The 23,551-nt window shown below is 37.1% G+C and overlaps 1 protein-coding gene across 2 annotated transcripts in view; it reads left to right on the plus strand.

The window, feature by feature from the left end:
- Positions 1-23,551, plus strand: part of SUGCT (succinyl-CoA:glutarate-CoA transferase) — a 1,135,530-nt gene that overhangs the window by 20,569 nt on the left and 1,091,410 nt on the right. For both annotated transcript variants that reach the window (XM_036246586.1, XM_036246587.1), the window contains exon 6: positions 3,373-3,493. In XM_036246586.1, the coding sequence (XP_036102479.1) occupies positions 3,373-3,493 (121 nt within the window). The remainder of the gene's footprint in view (positions 1-3,372; positions 3,494-23,551) is intronic.

A 23,551-nucleotide genomic window follows, 5' to 3' on the forward strand; every position in this document is an offset into this window, starting at 1 on the left:
TGTTTCTCTCTCTTCCTCCCTCTCTCCCTCCCACTCTGTCTGTACAAAAAATGGAAAAGTGTCCTCGGGTGAGGATAAAAAAAAAAAAAAAAAAATTGTTTTTCTCATTACACAAGTAATACCTGTTCATGGGCAAAAAGATGAATATTTTAGTGTATCATATCAAATCTCTTTATGTCCTTGAATACCAGAGTTTCTCCCCAAAAGATGGGATAATACCTTGTATATTATTTTTTAATCTGCTTTTTTAGTTAATTAAAATACTTTGAATACTTTTCTTATCAGGATAACTTATTCATTATATTTATATTTGTGTTTTTTTTGAAACAGTGAATTTATGCTCCATCTGGATGCTTTATATGGATTGAGATGTGATTTAGGATTCCATAGAAGTCTAAAAATATAAATCCCCAACATTGTTAAAAATTTTGTTTTTAGCCCTGGTCAGTTTGGCTCAGCGGTTGAGCGTCGGCCTGTGGACCAGAGAGTCCCGGGTTCGGTACCCGCTAGTAGAAGCACGTACCACAAAAAAAAAAAAAAAAAAAAAAATTGTTTTTATTGTGGTAAAATATATATAACAAAAATTTTCATTTTAATCGTTTTCAAGTTTACAATTCAGTGGCATTAATTACATCCAATGTACAATCATTTCTGCTATCTACTTCTAAAATATTTCATTATCCCAGACAGAAACTGTATACATTAAGTAATAACTTTCCACTTCCCTCTCCACCCAGCCCTGGATAATCTCTTATCTACTTTTTGTCTCTGATTTTGCCTATTCTGGATATTTCATGTCAGTGAAATCATACAATATTTGTACTTTTGTGTCTGGTTAATTCACTTAGCATAACCTTTTCAAGGTTCTTTCATATTGTAAGCATGTATTAAAATTTTTTATGGCTGAATAATATTCCATGTTATGAATACATTTGTCTGTTGCTGGACAGGGGTTGTTACCATGTTTTGGCTATTGTAAATAATGCTGCTATGAACATTTGCAAACAAGTATCTGTTTGTTGAGTCCCTGTTTTTAATTCTCTTGGGTATATACTTATGAGTGGCATTGCTGCCGTTGTATGGTAATTCTGTTCAATTTTTTAAGGAACTGATACAGGGATTTTTTTTTTAATCCTCACCCGAGGACATTTTTCCATTGTTTGTTCAGGTAAAGTGGGTGGGAGAGAGAGGAACAGAGAGAGAGAGAGAGAGAAACATAGATGTGAAAGGGACACATCGAGTGGCTGCCACCTGCATGACAAACCAGGGCCGGGGACAAACTGCAACCGAGGTATGTGCCCCTAGCGGGAACCGAACCCGGGTCTCTCGGGACCGCAGGCCTATGGTTTAACTTCTGTGCCAAACTGGCCAGGGCGATACAGGGTTTTTTAAAAATAAAAATAATTTATTATTAGATATCATTTGCATAAGGTACTGTATCATGCAACATGCAGAATTCGTGCAGTGAGAGATGACCAGTGTAGAAGCCTAGATGTGTTTGATATAAGTAGTTTGTTTTCTTTAGTGCCTGCAGGAATGCCTTGTAAGTAATAAATAGAGGCTCAGAGAAACTTGTGAAATAAATTGATGTGTAGCTGTAGCTTTGTGTTCTATTTAACACTAATACCTGCCCTCCCCACAAACCCCCAAGCAATACTTTGTATAAAATTAACAGTCAATAAATGCATGTTTATTGGGACTCTCCCTGGAGCAAGCTGCATGGAGTTGCCCATAGGAGAAACACAGGTCAAATGTTAATTGGCACCTGAAATTTGGAGAGGATGCTTATGCTTGAAATTTGGGGTGCATACTTAAACCTTCTATCTTTTTAAAAAAATATTTTTCATTATTTATTTTAGGGTGAGAGGAAGGGAGAGGGAGAGAGAGAGAGGTAGAAACATTGATGATAGAGAACATCCATCAGCTGCCTCCTGCACACTCCCACTGGGGATTGGCCTGCAGCCTGAGAGCATGTGCCCTGACCGGGAATCGAACCAGCAACCTCTTGGTGCATGGGTCAACACTCAACCACTGAAGCCCCACCTGCCAGGCTAAAACTTCTATCTTAATATATTGATCATTCCTCTCCTGCAGATGGTCACCTAGGCTTCTCGTGCCTGTTTCAGGAGCTCTGGAGGATATTGCTACCCCCCCCCCCCCCAATTTGGTTATCTAAGATATCCCTCCCAAAATTTGGTTCTGTCAGGCAATTCCATATACATAATCCAAGTTTGGTGACATAGTAATAGACAAACACTCAATTTATTTATGTGTTTTTATCCAAAGTTTATATTAGTTCAGCCTTTTCATTTGGAACAGAGGCTGATAAACTTATGTGGGCCAAATCAGGTTTGTTTTTGTATGGCTCATGGAGTAAGAATGGATGTTTACATTTTTAAAGATTGTTAAAGAAAAATAAAGAATGTATGGCAAAGAATGTATGTGGCCTTCAATGGCTAAAATATTTACTATTTGACCTTTTATGGAAAAAGTTTGCTCACCCCTAGAGTCTGATTCTGTTACATTAATTGTATGTTTGAATATATCTAAATCTCTTTCAACATGGGAATTAAAAAATGTATTGAATAGTTTATTACTTGGATGTTTTCAAGGATTATTGTAATGAATTTCTCTGGGTGACCTAGAATAATTTCTATAATGACTTTAAAAATGATTTAAAAAAATATGTAATCACAATTGAAACTTTGAAAAGAATTTTACAATTAAGGTTTTTAGTACTTCATTGTCCTCCAATTCCTATAGCAGTGATATTGGAATCAAAATTTATGTTTTGTTTCAGACAGTTATTAATTCACTGGATTACAGTTTAATAGTTTTTTAAATGGGTTATTAAATATATTTAACACACTTTGAAAAGAAAACATCTGAAAAGTATAAGAGCATTTCAGAATCATATTCACATATATTAAGTGGCTATATGTGCATATTGTAGTGAGGAGTATCACATAATAAGGATGGAGAAGTAGTAAAGACATTGTATTTAGTTTTTTTAAGGGTTAAAATATGTTTTTTATATATTTCTGTACTTATATATTTTTAACCTAGACTCCTGAAAATATATTTGGAAAATGTAGCCTAGATATTTTTACATTTAACATGTGCGGAATCCATTTAATACTATAGTGTTTACTGAAAACTTTAATGGCCGTTGTTCTACTGGCAGTAATGCCTCAAGTAGTTGACCAGGGCCTTTATGTTGATCTAATTCTACTTTTCCTATGATTTTTTTCTGGACTATTACAAAAGTGAGGATCAGTTTTGTTTACTGAAATTAGAATTCATAATGTGAGGATTTGTTGAAAGTTTGGTAGTCCTTCAAGAAGTCTGATTCACCTTCACCTCTTCCTTCAGCTTGCAGCTGTTTGTGATGTATTTGTGGAAAACTATATTCCTGGCAAACTGTCTGCAATGGGCCTGGGATACGAAGACATAGACAAGATTGCTCCTCACATCGTCTATTGTTCCATCACAGGTATTTCAGTACCACAAGTGCATCAGTGAATAGATTTTCCAGTTTCAATAAGAAACCTCTTACTAATGTTGGTTTTCTTGAAGCAATTTTGCTCTTTCTCCCTTCCCAACACATTTTAAGTTCCTGAAAATTAACCTTTAAACAACATTAACCTACGTGAACATTTTTCATATATTTATTGGCAGTTTAAATTTCTGTGAATTGTCTGTCTGTAGTTTTTGCTAATTTTTCTATTTCTTATTTTGCAGACATTTGAAAAATACTTTTGACTCATAGAATTACAGTTGAAATGTTAATTGGCTCTAAGATAACAGCAGAAGTCAACATATCTCTTCAATATTTTCAAGTGTTAAGCTAAGGAAAGAGTGCTATAAAGTCTTTTCAGGGTTCTTTACCCTTGGTAGTGAACTTCTTGTGTGTGTGCACGCATGAGTGTGCATTTAGGCCAAAGGGGAAGAACAGTCATCGTATTTGTTAGTTTTATGTATTTTACAAGCACCTAACTATTAGGGATGCAATACAGTAAAGTGGCTCTGAAAATTGAAAGTTATATTAATATATTTTGTTAGACACTTAATAATATTTTTCAGTCTTTGTTCATTCATCCCCCAAATATTTATGGCAGGCCAATGATCTGCTAAATATTATTCTTTAAAAACATTTAAAAAAAAATTACAGTTGACATTCAATATTATTTTATGTTAGTTTCAGGTGTACAACATACTGGTTAGACACTTATGTAATTTATGAAGTGATCCCTCTGATAAGTCTGGTACCCAACTGGCACCATATGTAGTTATTACTATATTATTGAGTATATAAATTCCTGACACTGTTCTTTACATTCCTGTGACTATCATGTAACTACCATCTGTACTTCTTAATCCCTTCACCTTTTTCAGCCAACCTCTCAAACCCCCTTCCATCTGGCAACCATGTTTGTTCTCTGTCTATGAGTCTCTTTCTGTTTTGTTTGTTTGTTAATTTTGTTCTTTAGATTCAACATATAAGTGAAATCATGTTATTTGTCTCTCTCTGTGTGACTTATTTCACTTAGCATAATATCCTCCATCCTTGGTTTGCACCTGGTAAGATTACATTTGTTATGACTAATATTCTATTATATATATGTACCATATCTTCTTTATCTAATTGTCTATTGATGGGCACTTTGATTGCTTTGATATCTTGGCTATTGTAAATAATGCTGTGATGAACTTGGGGTGCATATATCATCTTGAATTAGTGTTTTGGATTTTTTGGATAAATACTCAGAAATATAATTGTTGAGTCATCTGATATAAGTATTGCTACCCCAGCCTTTTGTTCATTTGCATTTGTAAGAAACACCTTCTTTCATTTCTTTACTTTTAGTCTATGTGTCTTTTTAATCGAAGTGGGTCTTGTGTAGACAACATATGTATGGCTCTTTTTCTCTTATCCATTTAGCTACTCTATGTATTTTGATTGGAGCATTTAATCCATGTATATTTAAAGTGATTATTGATAGGTACATAGATATTGTCATTTTATTATGATATTTATGTCCTTTTTTTGGGGGGTACATGCCCCTAGTGGAAACCGAATCTGGGACTCTCTGGTCGGCAGGCCGACGCTCCAAGTGCTGAGCCAAACTGCCCAGGGCTTATGTTCTTTTTTTATTAACCTCTTCTTCTAAAAGAAGTTCTTTTAACATTTCTTATAATAGTGGTTTGGTGATGAACTACTTTTGCTTTTTCTCATCTTATCTCTCCTTTGATTTTTTTTATTTATTTATTTTTTTTATTAATTTTTGTTACAGATGTTACTCCTTTTTCCACTGATCCCCCCTCTTCCTCCGTCCCTGCCCTGTCCTCAGTTTGTTGTCTGTGTCTACTGTTCATGAATAAATGCATATAAGTTCTGAGGTTTATCTCTCCCCCCACCACCCCTTCTTCTGGGGATTGTCAGTCTGTACCCCACTTCCACGTCTCGGGACTGCCCCATTCCTCAGATTGTTATGTTCATTATATTTCACAAATAAGTGAGATCCTATGAAACTTGTCTTTCTCTGTTTGGCTTGTTTAACTTAGGATGATACTTTCCAGGTTCCTCCATGTAGTCTCAAAGGATAAGAGAACTTTCTTTCTTACAGCTGTGTAGTATTCCATTGTGTATATGTACCACGGCTTTTTGATCCATTCGTCTACTGATAGACACTTGGGCTGTTTCAGATCTTAGCTATTGTAAATAGTGCTGCTATAAACATGGGGGTACATATATTCTTTCTGATTGGTGCTTCCGGCTTCTTAGGGTATATTCCTAGAAGTGGAATCACTAGGTCAAATGGCAGTTCAATTTTTAATTTTTTGAGGTAACACCATATTGTTTTTCATAGTGGCTGCACCAGTCTGCATTCCCACCAGCAGTACACTAGAGTTCCCTTTTCTCCACACCTTCGCCAACACTTGATGTTTGATGATTTGTTGATGGCGGCCATTCTGACAGGTGTGAGGTGATACCTCATTGTTGTTTTAATTTGCATCTCTCTGATGATTAGTGATGATGAGCATTTCTTCATATGTTTCTTAGCCATTTATATGTCCTGTTGGAGAGGTGTCTATTTAGTTCCTCTGCCCATTTTTTAATTGGATTCTTTGTCTTCCTTTTGTGGAGTTGTATGAGCACTCTATAACTTACTCATTGTAAGTTATGCTGTCCCATACAGTGGGTAGCCTTTCCGTTTTGATGATTGTATCTTTTGCTGTGCAGAAGCTTTTGAGTTTGATGTAGTCCCATGTGTTCATTTTCTCCTCTGTTTCTATTGCCTTAGGTGTTGTATCAGTGAAAATCCTGCTGCGTATGATGACTGAAATTTTGCTGCCTACAGTTTCTTCCAGGATTTTTATGGATTCATGAGTCACATTTAAGTCTTTTATCCATTTTGAGTTTATTCTTGTGTAGGGAGTAAGTTGATGGTCTAGTTTCCTTTTTTTGCATGTAGCTGTCCAATTTTCCCAAAACCATTTATTAAAGAGGCTGTTCTTACTCCACTGTATGCTCTTACCACCTTGGTCAAATATTAATTGAGCATATTGCCTGGGGTCCATTTCTGGGTTCTCTGTTCTGTTCCACTGGTCTATATGCCTGTTCTTGCGCCAGTACCAGGCTGTTTTGATTACAGTGGCTTTGTAGTATAACCAGAAATTTGGTAATGTGATCCCTCCAACTTTGTTCTTTTTCAAGATTGCTGTGGCTATTCGAGGTCTTTTTTGGTTCCATATGAACTTTTAAAGTACTTGTTCTAATTCTGTGAAGTATGCCATTGGTATTTTGATGGGGATTGCGTTGAATCTATAGATTGCTTTGGGTAATATGGACATTTTAATGATGTTAATTCTCCCAATCCATGAACAGGGTATGTGCTTCCACTTTTTTATATTTTCCTCTATTTCTTATTTCAATGACCTGTCGTTTTCTGCAAATCAGTCCTTTATTTCTTTGGTTAAATTTATTCCTAGGTATCTTAATTTTTTTGCTGCAGTGGTAAATGGGATTGTTTTCTTACTTTCTCTTTCTGTGAGTTCATCCTTGGTGTATAAGAATGCCATCTATTTCTTGAGGTTAATTTTGTATCCTGCTACTTTGCCAAATTCATTTATTAAGTCTAGTAAACTTTTGATGGAGTCTTTGGGGTTTTCTACGTATAGTATCATGTCACGTATAGTATAGTATAGTATCTGCAAATAATGACAGTTTCACTTCCTCCTTTCTAATTTGGATCCCTTTTATTTTTTCTTCCTATCTGATTGCTGTGGCTAAGACTTCCAGTACTATGTTAAATAAGAGTGGCGAAAGTGGGCATCCTTGCCTTGTTCGTGTTCTTAAGGGAAATGCTTTTAGTTTTTGCCCATTGAGTATGATGTTGGCTATAGGTCTTTCATATATGGCCTTTATTATGTCAAGATATGATCCTTGTGGGATCATATGTGGGAATACCCACATTGCTGAGCGTTTTTATCAGAAATGGATGCTGGATTTTGTCAAAGGCTTTTTTGGCATCTATTGATATGATCATGTAGTTTTTATTCTTCATTTTATTTATGTGGTGTATCACGTGTATTGATTTGCGAATATGTACCAACCTTGCATCCCTGGGATGAATCCTACTTGGTCATGGTGAATAATTTTTTTGTTGTATTGCTGGATCCAATTTGCTAGTATTTTGTTCAGGATTTTGGCATCTATGTTCATCAGGGATATTGGCCTGTAGTTTTATTTCTTTGTAGTGTCTTTTTCTGGTTTTGGAATTAGAATTATGCTAGCTTCATAAAACGAGTTTGGAAGTGTTCCTTCTTCTTGAATTTTTTGAAATACTTTGAGGAGAATGGGTATTAGTTCTTCTTTGAATGTTCGGTAAAACTAGCCTGCGAAGCCATCTGGGCCTGGGCTTTTGTTTACTGGCGAGTCTTGCTTACATCTTCAATTTCTTCTGTTGTTATTCGTTTGTTCAAGTTTTCTATCTCTTCCTGGTCCAGTTTTGGGAGACTATGTGTTTCTAGAAATTTGTCCATTTTGCTTAGATTGTCGAATTTGTTGCCATATAGTTGTTCATACTAGCTGTTAATGATCTTTTGTATTTCTGTGGTGTTGGTTGTTACTTCTCCTCTTTCATTTTTGATTTTGTGTATTTGGGTTTTCTCCCTTTGTTTCTTGGTGAGTCTAGCTAAGGGTCTATCAATCTTGTTTATCTTTTCGAAAAACCAGCTCTTTGTTTCTTCGATCCTTTGAATTGTTGTTTTGGTCTCTATGTCATTTATTTCTGCTCTGATCTTTATTATATTCTTCTTTCTACTTGCTCTGGCATTTTCTTTTTGTTTGCTCTCTAGTTCTTTAAATTGTGAGGTTAGATAGTCTTTTAGAGATTTTTCTTGTTTTTTGAGGTAAGCCTGTAGTGCTATGAACTTCCCTCTCAGAACTGCTTTCACCGCATCCCATAGATTTTGTGTTGTTGTGTCTTCATTTTCATTGGTTTCCAGAAAGTTTTTGATTTCTTCCTTGATCTCCTCAGTGACCCATTCATTGTTTAATAACATGCTATTTAGCTTCCATGTGTTCAAATGTCTTTGCATGTTCTTGTTGTAGTTGATTTCTAGTTTCACGCCATTGTGATCTGAGAAGATGCTTGATATGATTTCAGTCTTCTTGAACTTGTGGAGACTTAGTTTGCGCCCTAACATGTGGTCTATCTTTGAGAATTGCCCATGTGCCCTTGAGAAGAATGTGAATTCTGTAGTTTTGGGCTGTAATTCTCTGTAGATATCTATTAAATGCATTTAGTCTAGTGCTTCATTTAGAGTCTCTGTTTCCTTGCTAATTTTTTGTTTAGAGGATCTATCCATTGATGTCATTGGGGTGTTGAAATCCCCTGCTATGATTGTATTGGTATCGATTTCTCCTTTGAAGGCCTCCAGAAGATTTTTAATGTATTTTGGTGCTCCTGTATTGGATGCATATATGTTTATCAAGGTTATATCTCCCTGTTGGATAGATCCTTTCAATATTATGTAGTGGCCTTCTTTGTCTCTAGTTATGGCCTTCATTTTTCAATCTATTTGATCAGATATGAGTATTGCTACCCCAGCTTTTTTTTCTTTTCTGTTAGCTTGGAAGATTTTTTTCCATCCCTTCACTTTCAATCTATGTGAGTCTTTTGTTGTGAGGTGGCTGTCTTGTAAACAACATTTAGATGAGTCATGCTTTCTTATCCAATCATCTACTCTGTGTCTTTTTATGGGAGCATTCAGTCCATTTACATTTAAGGTGATTATTGATATGTCCTTATTTATTGCCATTTTTGTTTAGTGTGGTTCTATTTTTCTTCCCATTTCTACTGCTAATTACAGCAGTCCTGTTAACATTTCTTGCAGTGCTGGTTTGGTGCTAATGTATTCCTTTGGCCTTTTTTTTGTCTGGGAAGCTCTTTATTTGACCTTCCATTTCGAATGATAGCCTAGCTGGGTAGAGTAGTCTTGGATTCAGATTCTTGTTTTTCATGACCTCTATTACTTCATGCCATTCCTGTCTGGCCTGTAGTGTTTCTTGTGAGAAGTCAGCTGAGAGCCTTATGGCGTTTCCTTTATGGTAACCTGTTGCTTATCTCTTGCTGCTTTTAGGATTCTCTCTTAGTCTTTAATTTTTGGCAGTTTGATTACTATGTGTCTTGGTGTGGGCCTGTTTGGATTCTTCTTACTTGGGGTAATCATTGCTTCTTGAACTTGAATGCCTTCTTCCTTCACCAAATTAGGGAAGTTTTCTGTCACTATTTTTTTGAATCTATTCTCTAACCCTTGCTCATTTTCTTCTTTGAGGACTCCTTTGATGTCAGCGTCCCTAGTTGTGTGATCCTCCAGGCTGCCTTTCAGTTGCCCCTTCCTGACGATTTGTCTTTATTTTCGTTGTAAATCCAGTGTTGTCCATGGAGATGGTCTGTGTAGCTTCCATTCACTCCGCTGCCATTTTTTTTTTCTCTCCTTTGATTTTAAATGATAGTCTTGCTGGGTAGAGGACATCTTGAGTGTAGGTCCATGTTTTTATTTTATTTTTTTATCTTCACCCAAGGACATTTTTCCATTTTTGTTCAGATAGAGTGGGAGGGCGAGAGTGGAACAGAGAGAGAGAGAGAGAGAGAGAGAGAGAGAGAAACAGCAACAGGAAAGGGACACATCGATTGGCTGCTTCCTGCACGACCCCAAACAGGGCTGGGAACGAATTGCAACTAAGGTATGTGCTCTTGACCGAAATTGAATCCACGACTCATTGGTCTGTGGCTGATTCTCTAATCGCTGAGCCAAACCAGCCAGGGCAGGTCCATACTTTTTATCGCTTTGAATTGAATATTTTGTGCCAGTCCCTCTGGCCTGAAAGTTTTTGTTGAGAAATCAGATGACAGTCTTATGGGAGTTTCCTTGTAGGCAATAATTGCCTTTCTCTTGCTGCTTTTAAGATTCTCTCTTTGTTTTTAACCTTGGGCATTTTAATTATGTTGTGTCTTGGTGTGGGCCTCTTTGGATTCATGTTGTATAGGACTCTCTGTACTTCTTGAGCTTATATGCCTATTTCTTTCACCAGCTTAGGGAAGTTTTCAATTGTTAATTTTTCAGATAGATTTTCAATCTCTTGTTCTCTCTCTTTTCCTTCCAGCATCCCCATGATGTTGTCCTTTACCCTTGATGTTGTCCCAGAGGTCCCTTAAAATATCCTGTATATTAATCTTTTTAGTTTTGTTTCCTTTTTGCTGTTCTGATTGGGTGTTTTCTGCTATCTTTTCTTCCAAATTGCTGATTTAATCGTCTGCTTCATCTAATCTACTCTTGATTTCTTTTAATGTATTCTTTATTTCAGTTAATGTATTCTTCATTTCTGACTAGTTCTTTTTTATGGTTTCTTGGTACATTTTTATGCTTACTATCTCTTTTGAAGTTCTCACTAAATTCCTTGAGCATCCTTATAACCACTGCTTTTATTTATTTATTTATTTTTGGGTTAATCCTCACCCAAGGATATTTCTTCCATTGATATTTTAGGGAGAGTGGAAGGGAAGGAGAGAGGGAGTGAGAGAGAGACACACACACAGAAACATTGATGTGAGAGACACCCATCTATTGGTTGCCTCCTGCATGACCTCAGCTGGTGCCAGGGATCAAACCTGCAACCCAGGTAAATGCCCTTGAATGGGAATTGAACCTATGCCTTTTTTGTGCACTGGCCAGTGCTCTAATTACTGAGCTATACTGGCCAGGGCTGCAACCAGTGTTTTGAACTCTATCTGGTAGAATGCTTGCCTTCATTTGTTTAGTTCTTTTCTGGAGTTTTTCCCTGTTCTGTCATTTGGGACATGTTTCTTTGTTTCTTCATTTTGCTGCCTCTTTGTATTATGTAACTCTAGTATGTTTCCCAGTTTTGGTAGGGTAGCTTTATGTAGTAGGAGTCCTGTAGGCCCCATGACTCAGTCTCCCTGATCACCCTAGCTGGGTACTCTAGGAGCGTCCCTTGTGTGCATTGTGTGCCTTCCTGTTGTAGTTGAGCCTTGATTGCTGTTGGCACATCAGTGGGTGGTGTCAACCCTTAGACTGACTGGCTTTGAGTGTTGGTCACAATCATAGTGGAGGCTGACCCCTCTGTGGAGTTTGGTGCCTGTTGAGACCACCCTTTGGGTGTGCTACTTGATGAGCTAATCAGGTGGTGGTTTGAAGATGGCCACTGGGTGTGTTAGTTCTGAGCCCTCTTGAGAGGGGCTTCAGTACAGGCCAAGGTCAACTGCTGCCTGTGACCAGCTTGCTGCTACCTGGTAGGAGCTACCAAACAATTTGTAGTTGGTAGCTGCCTCTGCTGGGTGTGTGGGAAAGGCCATGCTGGGAACCTAGACCTGTTCACACCAGTACTAGTCCTGGGGCCTGCTTAGCAAAAGACACCAGGTTCCCCTAGTCCTGTCATTGCCTGCCAGCTGTCTGTAAGGCTAATCCACTGAAAGAGCCTTAGGCAGTACTTGAATCTGGTGAGGCAGGGTCTTAGGGATTCACCATGGTTGGGGGAGTGGTGTTCACTAGGTTAAAGAAGTTCAGATTTAGCCCTTTTGAAGGAGTTCAACATAGGAAAGATGGCAGCTGTCCCTCTGGTCCTCCCTCTAAAGTTTTTCCCTGTATGTCTCTGGCGCCCCTTGAGCGTCTGTCTCTCTGTTGGAGCTCAGTGTATGTCTGTGAGTGAGTGAGTTTGTGCATGTGCCCTTTAAAAGGACATTTGGGTTTCCAGCAGTCTTCCATGTCACCTGGATGGACTGAATCCCCACTGATTTTGATAGCCAATTGTTATGTGGGCTCCTCTCACTGGCTGCTATAGGCCCAGGAGCCCATTGTGGGCCTGGGAGCCTTTGCTTCTCAGGGGGGACCTCTGTAGATGTGCTATGCCTCTTGATTCTCAACCACCACATATGGTGTAGGCCCAGCATCTCTGCCCCTCCTACCAGTCTTAATGTGGCTTCTTTATATCCTTAGTTATGGGACTTCTATTCAGCTAGTCTTCACTTCTCCTAGTTGATTGTTCTATACTTTGATTGTAATTTTGTTGTGGTCATGGGAGGAGGCGAGCACAGCATTTACCTACTCTGCTATCACGGTTGCAGCTCCCTGACAGATATTATTCTATGGGTTAATAGCAGTGAACAAACACATCTATGCTCTTAAGGAGATTTAAGTTCTAGATTAGGAAGATATATAGTCAATAAATATGTTCTTTTATTTTTTTGAAATTGCATTTGGTAGTGATAAGGACTAAAGAGAGAAATAGTAGGGAAAGTGGTATGGATAAAGAGGAGCTATTTTATATTAGGAAGCAATAAAACTCTTCATTGATAAGGTGACATTTTGGCAGGTATCTGAATCAATTAAAGGAATGAATCATACAGAAATTGGCAAAGAGGGTTTTAGGCGGGGGAACAGCAAGTACAAAGGACCTGAGGAAAGAATGTGTTAGGCATGTTTGAGGACAAGGAAGGATGGCCGAAGCAGAGTGAGGGACAGGGAATGTTAATAGGAAGAAAGTCAGGGAGATGTTGGTTGCAAGATCTTAAAGGGCCTCTTAAGGAATTTAGCTTTTACTCTGAGTAAGATTGGAAACTACTGGAGGGTTTTGAGTAGAGAAATGATGTGACCTGACATAAATTTATTTTTTTTATTATTATTATTTTTTTAATCCTCACCCGAGGACACTTTTCCACCCTTTGTTCAGGTAGAGTGGGAGGGAGAGAGAGGAACAGAGAGAGAGGAGAGAAACATCGATGTGAAGGGACACATCGAGTGGCTGCCACCCGCATGACCAACCAGGGCCGGGGACAAACTGCAACCGAGGTACGTGCCCTTAGCGGGAACCGAACCCGGGTCTCTCCAGACCGCAGGCCGACGCTCTAACCGCTGAGCCAAACTGGCCAGGGCTGTCTTTTTTTTTTTTAAGTGACCATTCTGTACCTCTCTGTACTTTTAGAATTCAGTTGATACTTTCCTTAACAATTTAATTTTAAGTTGCATCTTCTTTCCTTTGTATCTTCTGAGCATGTTATTAATTGTAAAAATTTAGCAATATGAATTTTCTATACCACATTTTAAAATACTTATTTTTTTCTTCTTGTTAACTTCATTATTCTTTCTTTCCAGAAGGATAAACATTACACCGTATTTTTGATTAGACTGATTTTATGGTAGGAACAGTATGTAAGCTCTTTAATTACCCACTTTTTAATTTTTTTAAAGAAGTTTGCAAAGTGCCATTTTGATTTTTGTGAATTTCCCAGTGGCATTTTCTTTATCTCCATCCTTGTATGGGCAGATTGCAGGATTCCTTTTGGGCCTCTTGAGGACCTCTTAGGGAAATGGAAGTGAGTTAATGGGTACCAAAAAGCCATCATTTCATTGGTGTAGTTGGAGCCCTGTATTGGAGCCTTCTGTGTGGCTGAGGCTCAGTTGGTGGCTCTTTTTCTTGGGAGCTTTGTAGGATCCTCAGAGACCTCAGATTATAATTCTTCCTCTTCAGTCCCTGATTTTTTTTTTTGGTCCTCCTTATAAAGACTCTATCTGTTCAGGTCACCTTGTTCTATAGGCAGCCCTAATGCATAAAATTCCCTTTACATGAACTATTTCTGCTCCCTGATGGTCCACTTTGGCCCATACAGAAAACTCCTTCCTCTTCTTCACCATTGGAGGAAGTGCAGTTTACTTCCAAATCTGATAGTTCTGCAGGCTTTAACTGATGTAACCATAACCTCTTGCTTTTGACTTGATTTTAAGCACATGTCGTCTTTGGTAACTTCAATATCTCAGAATGAAGGCCAAGATTTCAGATACTTTTTATGAAATATCCCTCGTGGCTGAAGTCAAGGGGTGGCATTTTGCTCCTCCCCCATGACAGGGTGAAATGACACTTCCTTCTAAGGAAATCCTAACTAAAAAGTCTTATTTACCTTTTTACCTTTTCTTGTGTACGCTCAAATGAATGATAAGCTAATGGCAGCAGCACTGATTTCATAATGTTTTAGCATGACCTGCATTGTGTTCTGGCACTTAGGACAATCTTTCTGGGTTTGAAGCCTCAGCTGAAATTTATTTAGTGGAAAAAATAATGTTCTTCAGGTGGTGGAATAAACCTGAGATACCTTTCTTCAGAGTTTTTCGTATGAAGAGATAATATTTAATAAAAGTGTTTTGATTAATTTCCTATACATTTTCTTTTTTTTTTTTTTTTTTGTTTTGTTTTTTAATCCTCACCCAAGGATATTTTTTCCATTTTTTTGTACAGATAGAATGGGAGGGAGGGAGAGGAAGGGAGAGAGAGAGAGAAACATCGACGTGAAGGGACACATCGAGTGGCTGCCACCCGCACGACCAACCAAAGCCGGGGACAAACTGCAACCGAAGTACGTGCCCTTAGCGGGAACCGAACCCGGGTCTCTCTGTACCGCAGGCCGACGCTTTAACCGCTGAGCCAAACTGGCCAGGGCTGTCTTTTTTTTTTTTAAGTGACCATTCTGTACCTCTCTGTACTTTTAGAATTCAGTTGATACTTTCCTTAACAATTTAATTTTAAGTTGCATCTTCTTTCCTTTGTATCTTCTGAGCATGTTATTAATTGTAAAAATTTAGCAATATGAATTTTCTATACCACATTTTAAAATACTTATTTTTTTCTTCTTGTTAACTTCATTATTCTTTCTTTCCAGAAGGATAAACATTACACCGTATTTTTGATTAGACTGATTTTATGGTAGGAACAGTATGTAAGCTCTTTAATTACCCACTTTTTAATTTTTTTAAAGAAGTTTGCAAAGTGCCATTTTGATTTTTGTGAATTTCCCAGTGGCATTTTCTTTATCTCCATCCTTGTATGGGCAGATTGCAGGATTCCTTTTGGGCCTCTTGAGGACCTCTTAGGGAAATGGAAGTGAGTTAATGGGTACCAAAAAGCCATCATTTCATTGGTGTAGTTGGAGCCCTGTATTGGAGCCTTCTGTGTGGCTGAGGCTCAGTTGGTGGCTCTTTTTCTTGGGAGCTTTGTAGGATCCTCAGAGACCTCAGATTATAATTCTTCCTCTTCAGTCCCTGATTTTTTTTTTTGGTCCTCCTTATAAAGACTCTATCTGTTCAGGTCACCTTGTTCTATAGGCAGCCCTAATGCATAAAATTCCCTTTACATGAACTATTTCTGCTCCCTGATGGTCCACTTTGGCCCATACAGAAAACTCCTTCCTCTTCTTCACCATTGGAGGAAGTGCAGTTTACTTCCAAATCTGATAGTTCTGCAGGCTTTAACTGATGTAACCATAACCTCTTGCTTTTGACTTGATTTTAAGCACATGTCGTCTTTGGTAACTTTAATATCTCAGAATGAAGGCCAAGATTTCAGATACTTTTTATGAAATATCCCTCGTGGCTGAAGTCAAGGGGTGGCATTTTGCTCCTCCCCCATGACAGGGTGAAATGACACTTCCTTCTAAGGAAATCCTAACTAAAAAGTCTTATTTACCTTTTTACCTTTTCTTGTGTACGCTCAAATGAATGATAAGCTAATGGCAGCAACACTGATTTCATAATGTTTTAGCATGACCTGCATTGTGTTCTGGCACTTAGGACAATCTTTCTGGGTTTGAAGCCTCAGCTGAAATTTATTTAGTGGAAAAAATAATGTTCTTCAGGTGGTGGAATAAACCTGAGATACCTTTCTTCAGAGTTTTTCGTATGAAGAGATAATATTTAATAAAAGTGTTTTGATTAATTTCCTATACATTTTCAATGATTTAAACACAAATACAAAGTCAAGTTTCTCCATATATATAATTTCTAAATAAATACATTTATATGTAATTTCTAAATAAATACATTTTTTCAATAGCAAAAACCATTTTAAAGCCAATACTGACTTGTTGCAGGGATAAGGAACATTATTGCATTTTTCTTTGGAAACTTTTTATGAAACTGTTGTATTAAGAAAATCTACTGGATTGGAACATGGACAAAATGATTTTCCATTATGTTAAAGGAAACAAAATTGCTCTTCTTAGGAGAGCTCTGCTGGGTATCATTATGGATATGCGGTGAGTACCATCTCATGGCATGATGTTATACATATAGATGTATGTTTGGTCCAGCCAGTGTGGCTCAGTGGTTGAGCATTGACTCATGCACTAAGAGGTTGCTCTTTTGATTCCTGATCAGGACATGTGCCCAGGTTGTGGGCCTGATCCCCAGTGAGGGGCATACAGGAGGCAACCAATCAATGTTCTCTATCATTGATGTTTCTATCTCTCTCCCTCTCACTTTCCCCCTCTCTCTAAAATCAATAAAGGAAAAACAAATATGAATGTATGTTTGAACTATTCAAGTTCCCAGATACATTGATTTTTCTTGTACTGTTGATCAATAAAAGAAAAATTTAAGACTTGAAAAGGAGTTTGCGCTCTTTCCTCAATGCTTTCAAATTCCAGAAGCAAAGACGTAGCCTGGACCTAGAACTATGGTATAAATCTAGAATCAGTTGGTTTTACCTTTCTTTGGTCTTTGATTTCTAATACATGGATGTGTTGGTTCCCAATTTAAAGAACCTTTTGGGGACCAGACACCAGCAAGAGGGAAAAAGATGACAATGTTAGTTAATGTTAAAGGAGTAGTTATTTCAAAACCTTCACAAGTTAAATGTATCATAGCTCATGCCAGATAAGCATGCCAAGACTTCACCACCACTGAAAAACTCTGTTGCCAGAACTGAATTTTTTTTTTTTTTGGTATCAGGACTGGAAAATAATCCATAAATTGAAAGAAGCAATGCTAGATAAGAAGAAATGTCATACTTAAGTGCATGAAAAAAAATGTTAGATAAAATGTATTTATTTCATGAATGCTAATGATTTTTTTCCATTCAGCATTAGTGCATTATTATAGCTTTCAGCCCATTATTTGAACTATAGTGTCTTTAATCACAAAGATCAAAAGTATATTGAAGAAGTAATAGTCATATACCCTGAAAGATCAATGATCTTGATAGAATATTTGATTGGGGAATAAGTGATTGATTTATAAAGAAATAAAGGCCCTGGCCAGTTTGGCTCAGCGGTTAGAGTGTCAGCCCTGCGGACCAGAGAGTCCCGGGTTCAGTTCCTGCTGGGGGCACATACCTCGGTTACAGTTTGTCCCCGGCCTCGATTGGAGTTGTGCGGGTGGAAACCACTCGATGTGTCTCTCTCATGTTGATGTTTCTCATTCTCTTCCTCCCTCTCTTCCTCCCGCTCTATCTGAAGACACATGCAAAAATGTCCTCGGGTAAGGATTAAAAAAAGGAATAAAGCCAACAGAAGTTTATCATGTGAAAAATACCAAAGTGTAAAGGCTTTGGCAAACATATTTGCTTATAAGAAAGACTAGACAAAAATGGGCAAAGGACTTGAATAGACATTTCTTCAAAGAGGATATACAAGTGAACACATGAAAAGATGATGCTCAACAATACTGTTCATTGGTGAATACAAATCAAAACCACAGTGAGCTACCATTTCATACCCACTGGGTGGCTATTACAGAAAACCCCAGAAGTGTTGATGAGGATGTGGAAAAATTGAAACCCTTATGTACTGTTGGTGGGTATGTGAAATGGTATAAGCCACAATGGAAGTTCTTCAAAATATTAAACATAGGATTACCATATGACCCAGCAATTCCACTTCTGAGTATATATCCAAAAGAACTAAAAGCAAGGGCTTGAATAGATATTTACACATATGATTTTAGCATCATTATTTAAAATGGTCAAAAATTGGAAGCAACCCAGTGTTTATTAATGGATAAATAAAATGTAATATATACTATAATGGAATATTATTAGTCTTACAAAGGAAAGGAATTCTATACATACTCCAGTATGGATAAACCTTGAAAACATTGTACTAAGTGAAATAAGCTAGGACACAAAAGGACAACTAGTGTATGATTTTACTTTTATGAGGTACCTAGAGTAGTCAAATTCCTAGAGACAGAAAGTAGAATCTTTGTTGTCAGGAACTGGTAGGAGAGGAGAATGGAGAGTTATTGTTTAATGCATAAAGGGCTTGAATTTGGGAATATGAAAAAGTTTTGAAGATGGATGGTGTTGATTACACAACAGTGTAAATGCCAGTTCACTGTACACTCAAAACTGGTTGAATTGGTAAATTTTATGTCATGTATACTTTATTACAATTAAAAAATAAATATAAGATAAAGCTAAAGAAAAAATTGTAAAAGTGAAAAAGGCTAGTCTAAACTATAAGGTTTACTACCATATCTGTAGCCTAGTTAGAACCACAAGAAAATGTTGTTTTACTATGTCTTGGATAGTAGTCTACAAATACAAATACTTGATGAGTAGTTATTGAACATATTAAACATTCTTGTTCAAGGATAAATTATTTCAAGGATTTTAGTTTTTATTTTTAATCTGATAAAATTAATACATATGTATTAGCATATAGTCATTTGTTAAACTAACTCAAAAAAAATCTGCAAGTTTTGGTTAGAAATAAATGATAAATATTTATTCAAAGGTCTTAGAGTTTGCAAACTGAGAACACGGCTAGGCAAAACCCAGAAGTGTTTCAAAGAAGAAAGAAAAGTTAAGCATTCTTATAGTAAAAACATTCTTGAGAAGAATCAATCCTGCACTCATAGCTTCTGGATTGGTCTAAGATGGTAATCTTTTAGATGACTGGTGATCTGGATAGTGACTGTCAGGTGGTCTGGATATGTGAACATTCTTTCCTTGGTTCTTGGGGCAGGGGGTGGGTAATTGGAGGGTTATTTGCAGGTTCATTGTATATCCTGGCATTGATGCAAGACTGGTAAGTTCAAAAGTTGGTTTCCAGGCTAGTTAAAGCATGAATAGAATCGTTTTCTAATGCCTAAATCTACTTGATATTAGTAATTTAGTGGCTTTACTATAGTGACTCCATGTTATTTCTTCACTCTGTTCCTCAGCTTAATACTAAATATTGACCAGTATTGTATGTTGGTTTTGTGTGTGTGTGTGTGTGTGTGAAGATTCTGTTCCATATACTAATTTCACATCTTTAGATATTTTTATTATTTTTTGAGAATAATTTATTATTCCTAACATTGTATATAGGTAGTACTCAAAGAATCAAGGACAGTATTTATTCATTTAAATGAATACTTTTTGAAGAGAAAATTGCCTCTTAGATGTATAGTTATAATCATGAGAGTTCTATGAGAATTGCTGATTTTATTTCACAATAAAGATATAATTATTTAAAAGTTTTAAATTTGAGCCCTGGCCAGTTTGGCTCAGCGGTTAGAGCGTCCGCCTGCGGTCCGGAGAGACCCGGGTTCGGTTCCCGCTAAGGGCATGTACCTCGGTTGCAGTTTGTCCCCGGCCCTGGTTGGTCGTGCGGGTGGCAGCCACTCGATGTGTCCCTTTCACATCGATGTTTCTCTCCTCTCTCTCTGTTCCTCTCTCTCCCTCCCACACTGTCTGTACAAAAAATGGGAAAATGTCCTCGGATGAGGATTAATAAAAAAAATAAAAAATAAAAGTTTTAAATTTGATAAAATCTTATGGTCCCAAATATTTTTAGGAGGGCTCATTTCCCCTACTTCAGCTAGAAATTTCAATCATGTTTCTTACAGTCTGAAGGAAAGCCAAAATAGTGTGGAACATACCTCACCTCAGTTAGATATACCCAATTTTATTTACTCTGTTAACATCCTTATATTTTGAATCTTCTATTCTTCTTTACCCATAATACTTAGGGCTCTTTCCTCCCACACATCCTCAGATCTGTTTCTAGCCCAGCATATGGGTATAGTGATTCTACTAAGGTGTACATGTTTATGTCCACAAAAATAACTCTTGTTTAGATCTTTTACCTGTCAATGTTTAGTTGAAGGTGTCCAGGATCAATTATCAGCAACAAAATTCTATTCTAGTTATCTCAGTGTTTCTACTGATTTTTTGCTTCTTTGAATCGAGTGCTGCATGCTTCTCTGATTGGATAAGAAAACACGACATGTATATACTGTCTACAAGAGACCCACCTTACAACAGAAGACTCACACAGGATGAAAGTGGAGGGATGGAAAAAAATTATCCAAGCAAATGGAAATGGAAACAAAAGCTGGTGTAGCAATACTCATATCTGATAAGATAGACTTCAAAACAGGGGCCATAAAAAGAGACAAAGAAGATCACTACATAATATTAAAGGGATCAATTCAACAAGAGGATATAACCCTGGTAAACATATATGCATCAAATACAGGAGCACCAAATATATTTAAAAACTCTTGGAGGTCTGAAAGAGAGAGCAATAGCAATATAATCATCGTGGGTGACTTTAAAAACTCACTGACACCATGGGATAGGTCTTCTAGACAAGGACATAGAGTCCTTAAATGACGAACTAGATTAGTTGGGTTTAATTGATATTTACAGAACATTTCACCTCAAAGCTGCAGAATATACACTCTTCTCAAGTGCACACGGGTTATTCTCGAAGATAGACCAAGATAGACCATATATTAGGGAAAAAAGTCTCTACAAATTCAAGAAGATTTAAATCATATCAAACATCTCAGATCACAGTGGCATAAAACTAGAAATTAATTACAACAAAAACTCGCAAAAATATTCAAACACATGGATGCTAAATAGCATGTTATTAAACATTGAATGGGTTATCAAGGAGATCAAGGAAGAAACTAAAAACTTCTTGGAAAGCAATGAAAAAAATCACAACACAAAATCTATGGAATGCAACGAAAGAGGTCCTGAGAGGGAAGTTCAAAGCACTCCAGGCCTACCTCAAGAAATAAGAAAAAATTTTAATTGACTTCTTATTTATTTATTTATTTTTTATCCTCAACATTTTTTCATTTTTTTTTGTTCAGATAGAGTGAGAGGGAGAGAGAGAGAAACATTGACGTGAAAGGTACACATCAAGTGGCTGCCACCCACACGACCCAACCAGGGCTGGGGACAAACTGCAACTGAGATAAGTGCCCTTAGTGGGAACGAACCCTGGTCTCTCTGGACCACAGGCTGATGCTCTAACTGCTGAACCAAACCGGCCAGGTCCCTAATTGACTTTTTAATCCCACAACTAAAAGAACTAGAAAGTAAACAAAAAGAAAAACTCAGAGCAAGTAGAGGGAAACAAATAGTAAAAGTCAGAGCAGAAATAAATGAAATAGAAACAAACAAAAAAGAAACAGTTCAAAAGATCAATGAAATAGAGCTGATTCTTGAAAAAGTAAACAAGATTGATGGACCCTTAGCCAGACTACCATGAAATAAAAAGACCCAAATAAACAAAATCAGAAACGAAAGAGAAGTAACAACTGATACCACAGAAATAAAAAGGATCATTAAAACATACTATAAACGCCCTGGCCGGTTTGGCTCAGCATGGAGCGTCCGCCTGCGGTCTGGAGAGACCCGGGTTCGGTTCCCGCTAAGGGCATGTACCTCGGTTGCAGTTTGTCCCCGGCCCTGGTTGGTTGTGCGGGTGGCAGCCACTCGATGTGTCCCTTTCACATCGATGTTTCCCTCTCTCTTTCTTCCTCTCTCTCCCTCCCACTCTATCTGTACAAAAAATGGAAAAATGTCCTCAGGTGAGGATAAAAACAAAACAAAACAAAACAAAAATAACATGTTACAAACAATTATACACCAACAAATTGGACAATCTAGGTGAAATGGACAAAGTTCTAGAAACACATAGTCTCCCAAAACTGGACCGAGAAGAGATAGAAAATTTGAACAGACCAATAACAACTAAGGAAATTTAAGATGTAATCTAGACTCTCCCAGAAAACAAAAGCCCAGGCCCAGAGGGGTTCATGGGGGAGTTTTACCAAACATTCAAAGAAGATCTAACACCCATTCTCCTTAAATTATTCCAAAGAATTCCAAGAAGACAGAAAACTTCCAAATTCATTTTATGAGGCCAGCATAATCCTAATTCTAAAACTGGATAAAGACACTACAAAGAAAGAAAACTACAGGCTAATATCTCTGATGAACACAGATGCCAAAATTCTTAACAAAATATTAGCAAATTGGATCCAGCAATACACCAAAAAAATTATTTATTATGACCAAGTGGGATTCATCCCAAGAATGGAAGGATGGTACAATATTCGCAAGTCAACAAATGTGATACACCACATAAACAAAATGAAAGCTAAAAACCATATGATTTTAGTAGATGCTGAAATCCAGCACCCATTTCTGATAAAAATGCACAGCAGTGTGGGAATAGAGGGATCATATCTTGATATAATAAAGGCCACTATGAAAAACCTACAGCCAACATTACACTCAATGAGCAAAAACTAAAAGCATTTCCTTTAAGAACAGGAACAAGACAGGTATGCCCACTTTCGACATTCTTATTTAACACAGTACTGGAAGTGTTAGCCACAGTGATTAGACATTAAAAAAGAATACAAGGGGTCCACATTAGAAAGGAGGAAGTGAAACTATCATTATTTGCAGATGATATGATACTGTACATAGAAAACACTAAAGACTTCATAAAAAATTAAATTTAATAAATGAATTTGGCAAAGTAGTAGGATACAAATTAATGTCAAGAAATTGACAGCATTTGTATACACCAACAATGAACTCACTGAAAGAGACACTAAAAAAACAATTCCATTTACCATTGTGGCAAAATTTTAACATACCTAGAAATAAGCTTAACCGACGAAGTAAAGAACCTCTTTGCAGAAAACTACAGGTCATTGAAAAAAGAAATAGAGGAAGATATAAAAAAGTGGAAGCATATGCCTTGTTCATGGATTGGAAGAATTAATATCATTAAAATGTCCATACTACCCAAAGCAATCTATAGATTCAATGCAATCCCCATCAAAATACCAATGACATACTTCACAGAAATAGAACAAATACTCCAAAAATTTATATGGAACCAAAAAAGACCCCGAATAGCCACAGCAGTCTTGAAAAAGAAGAACAAAGTAGGAA

The sequence above is a fragment of the Molossus molossus genome, unplaced genomic scaffold, assembly GCF_014108415.1.
Source record: "Molossus molossus isolate mMolMol1 unplaced genomic scaffold, mMolMol1.p scaffold_m16_p_7, whole genome shotgun sequence".
Classification (NCBI taxonomy): Eukaryota; Metazoa; Chordata; class Mammalia; order Chiroptera; family Molossidae; genus Molossus; species Molossus molossus.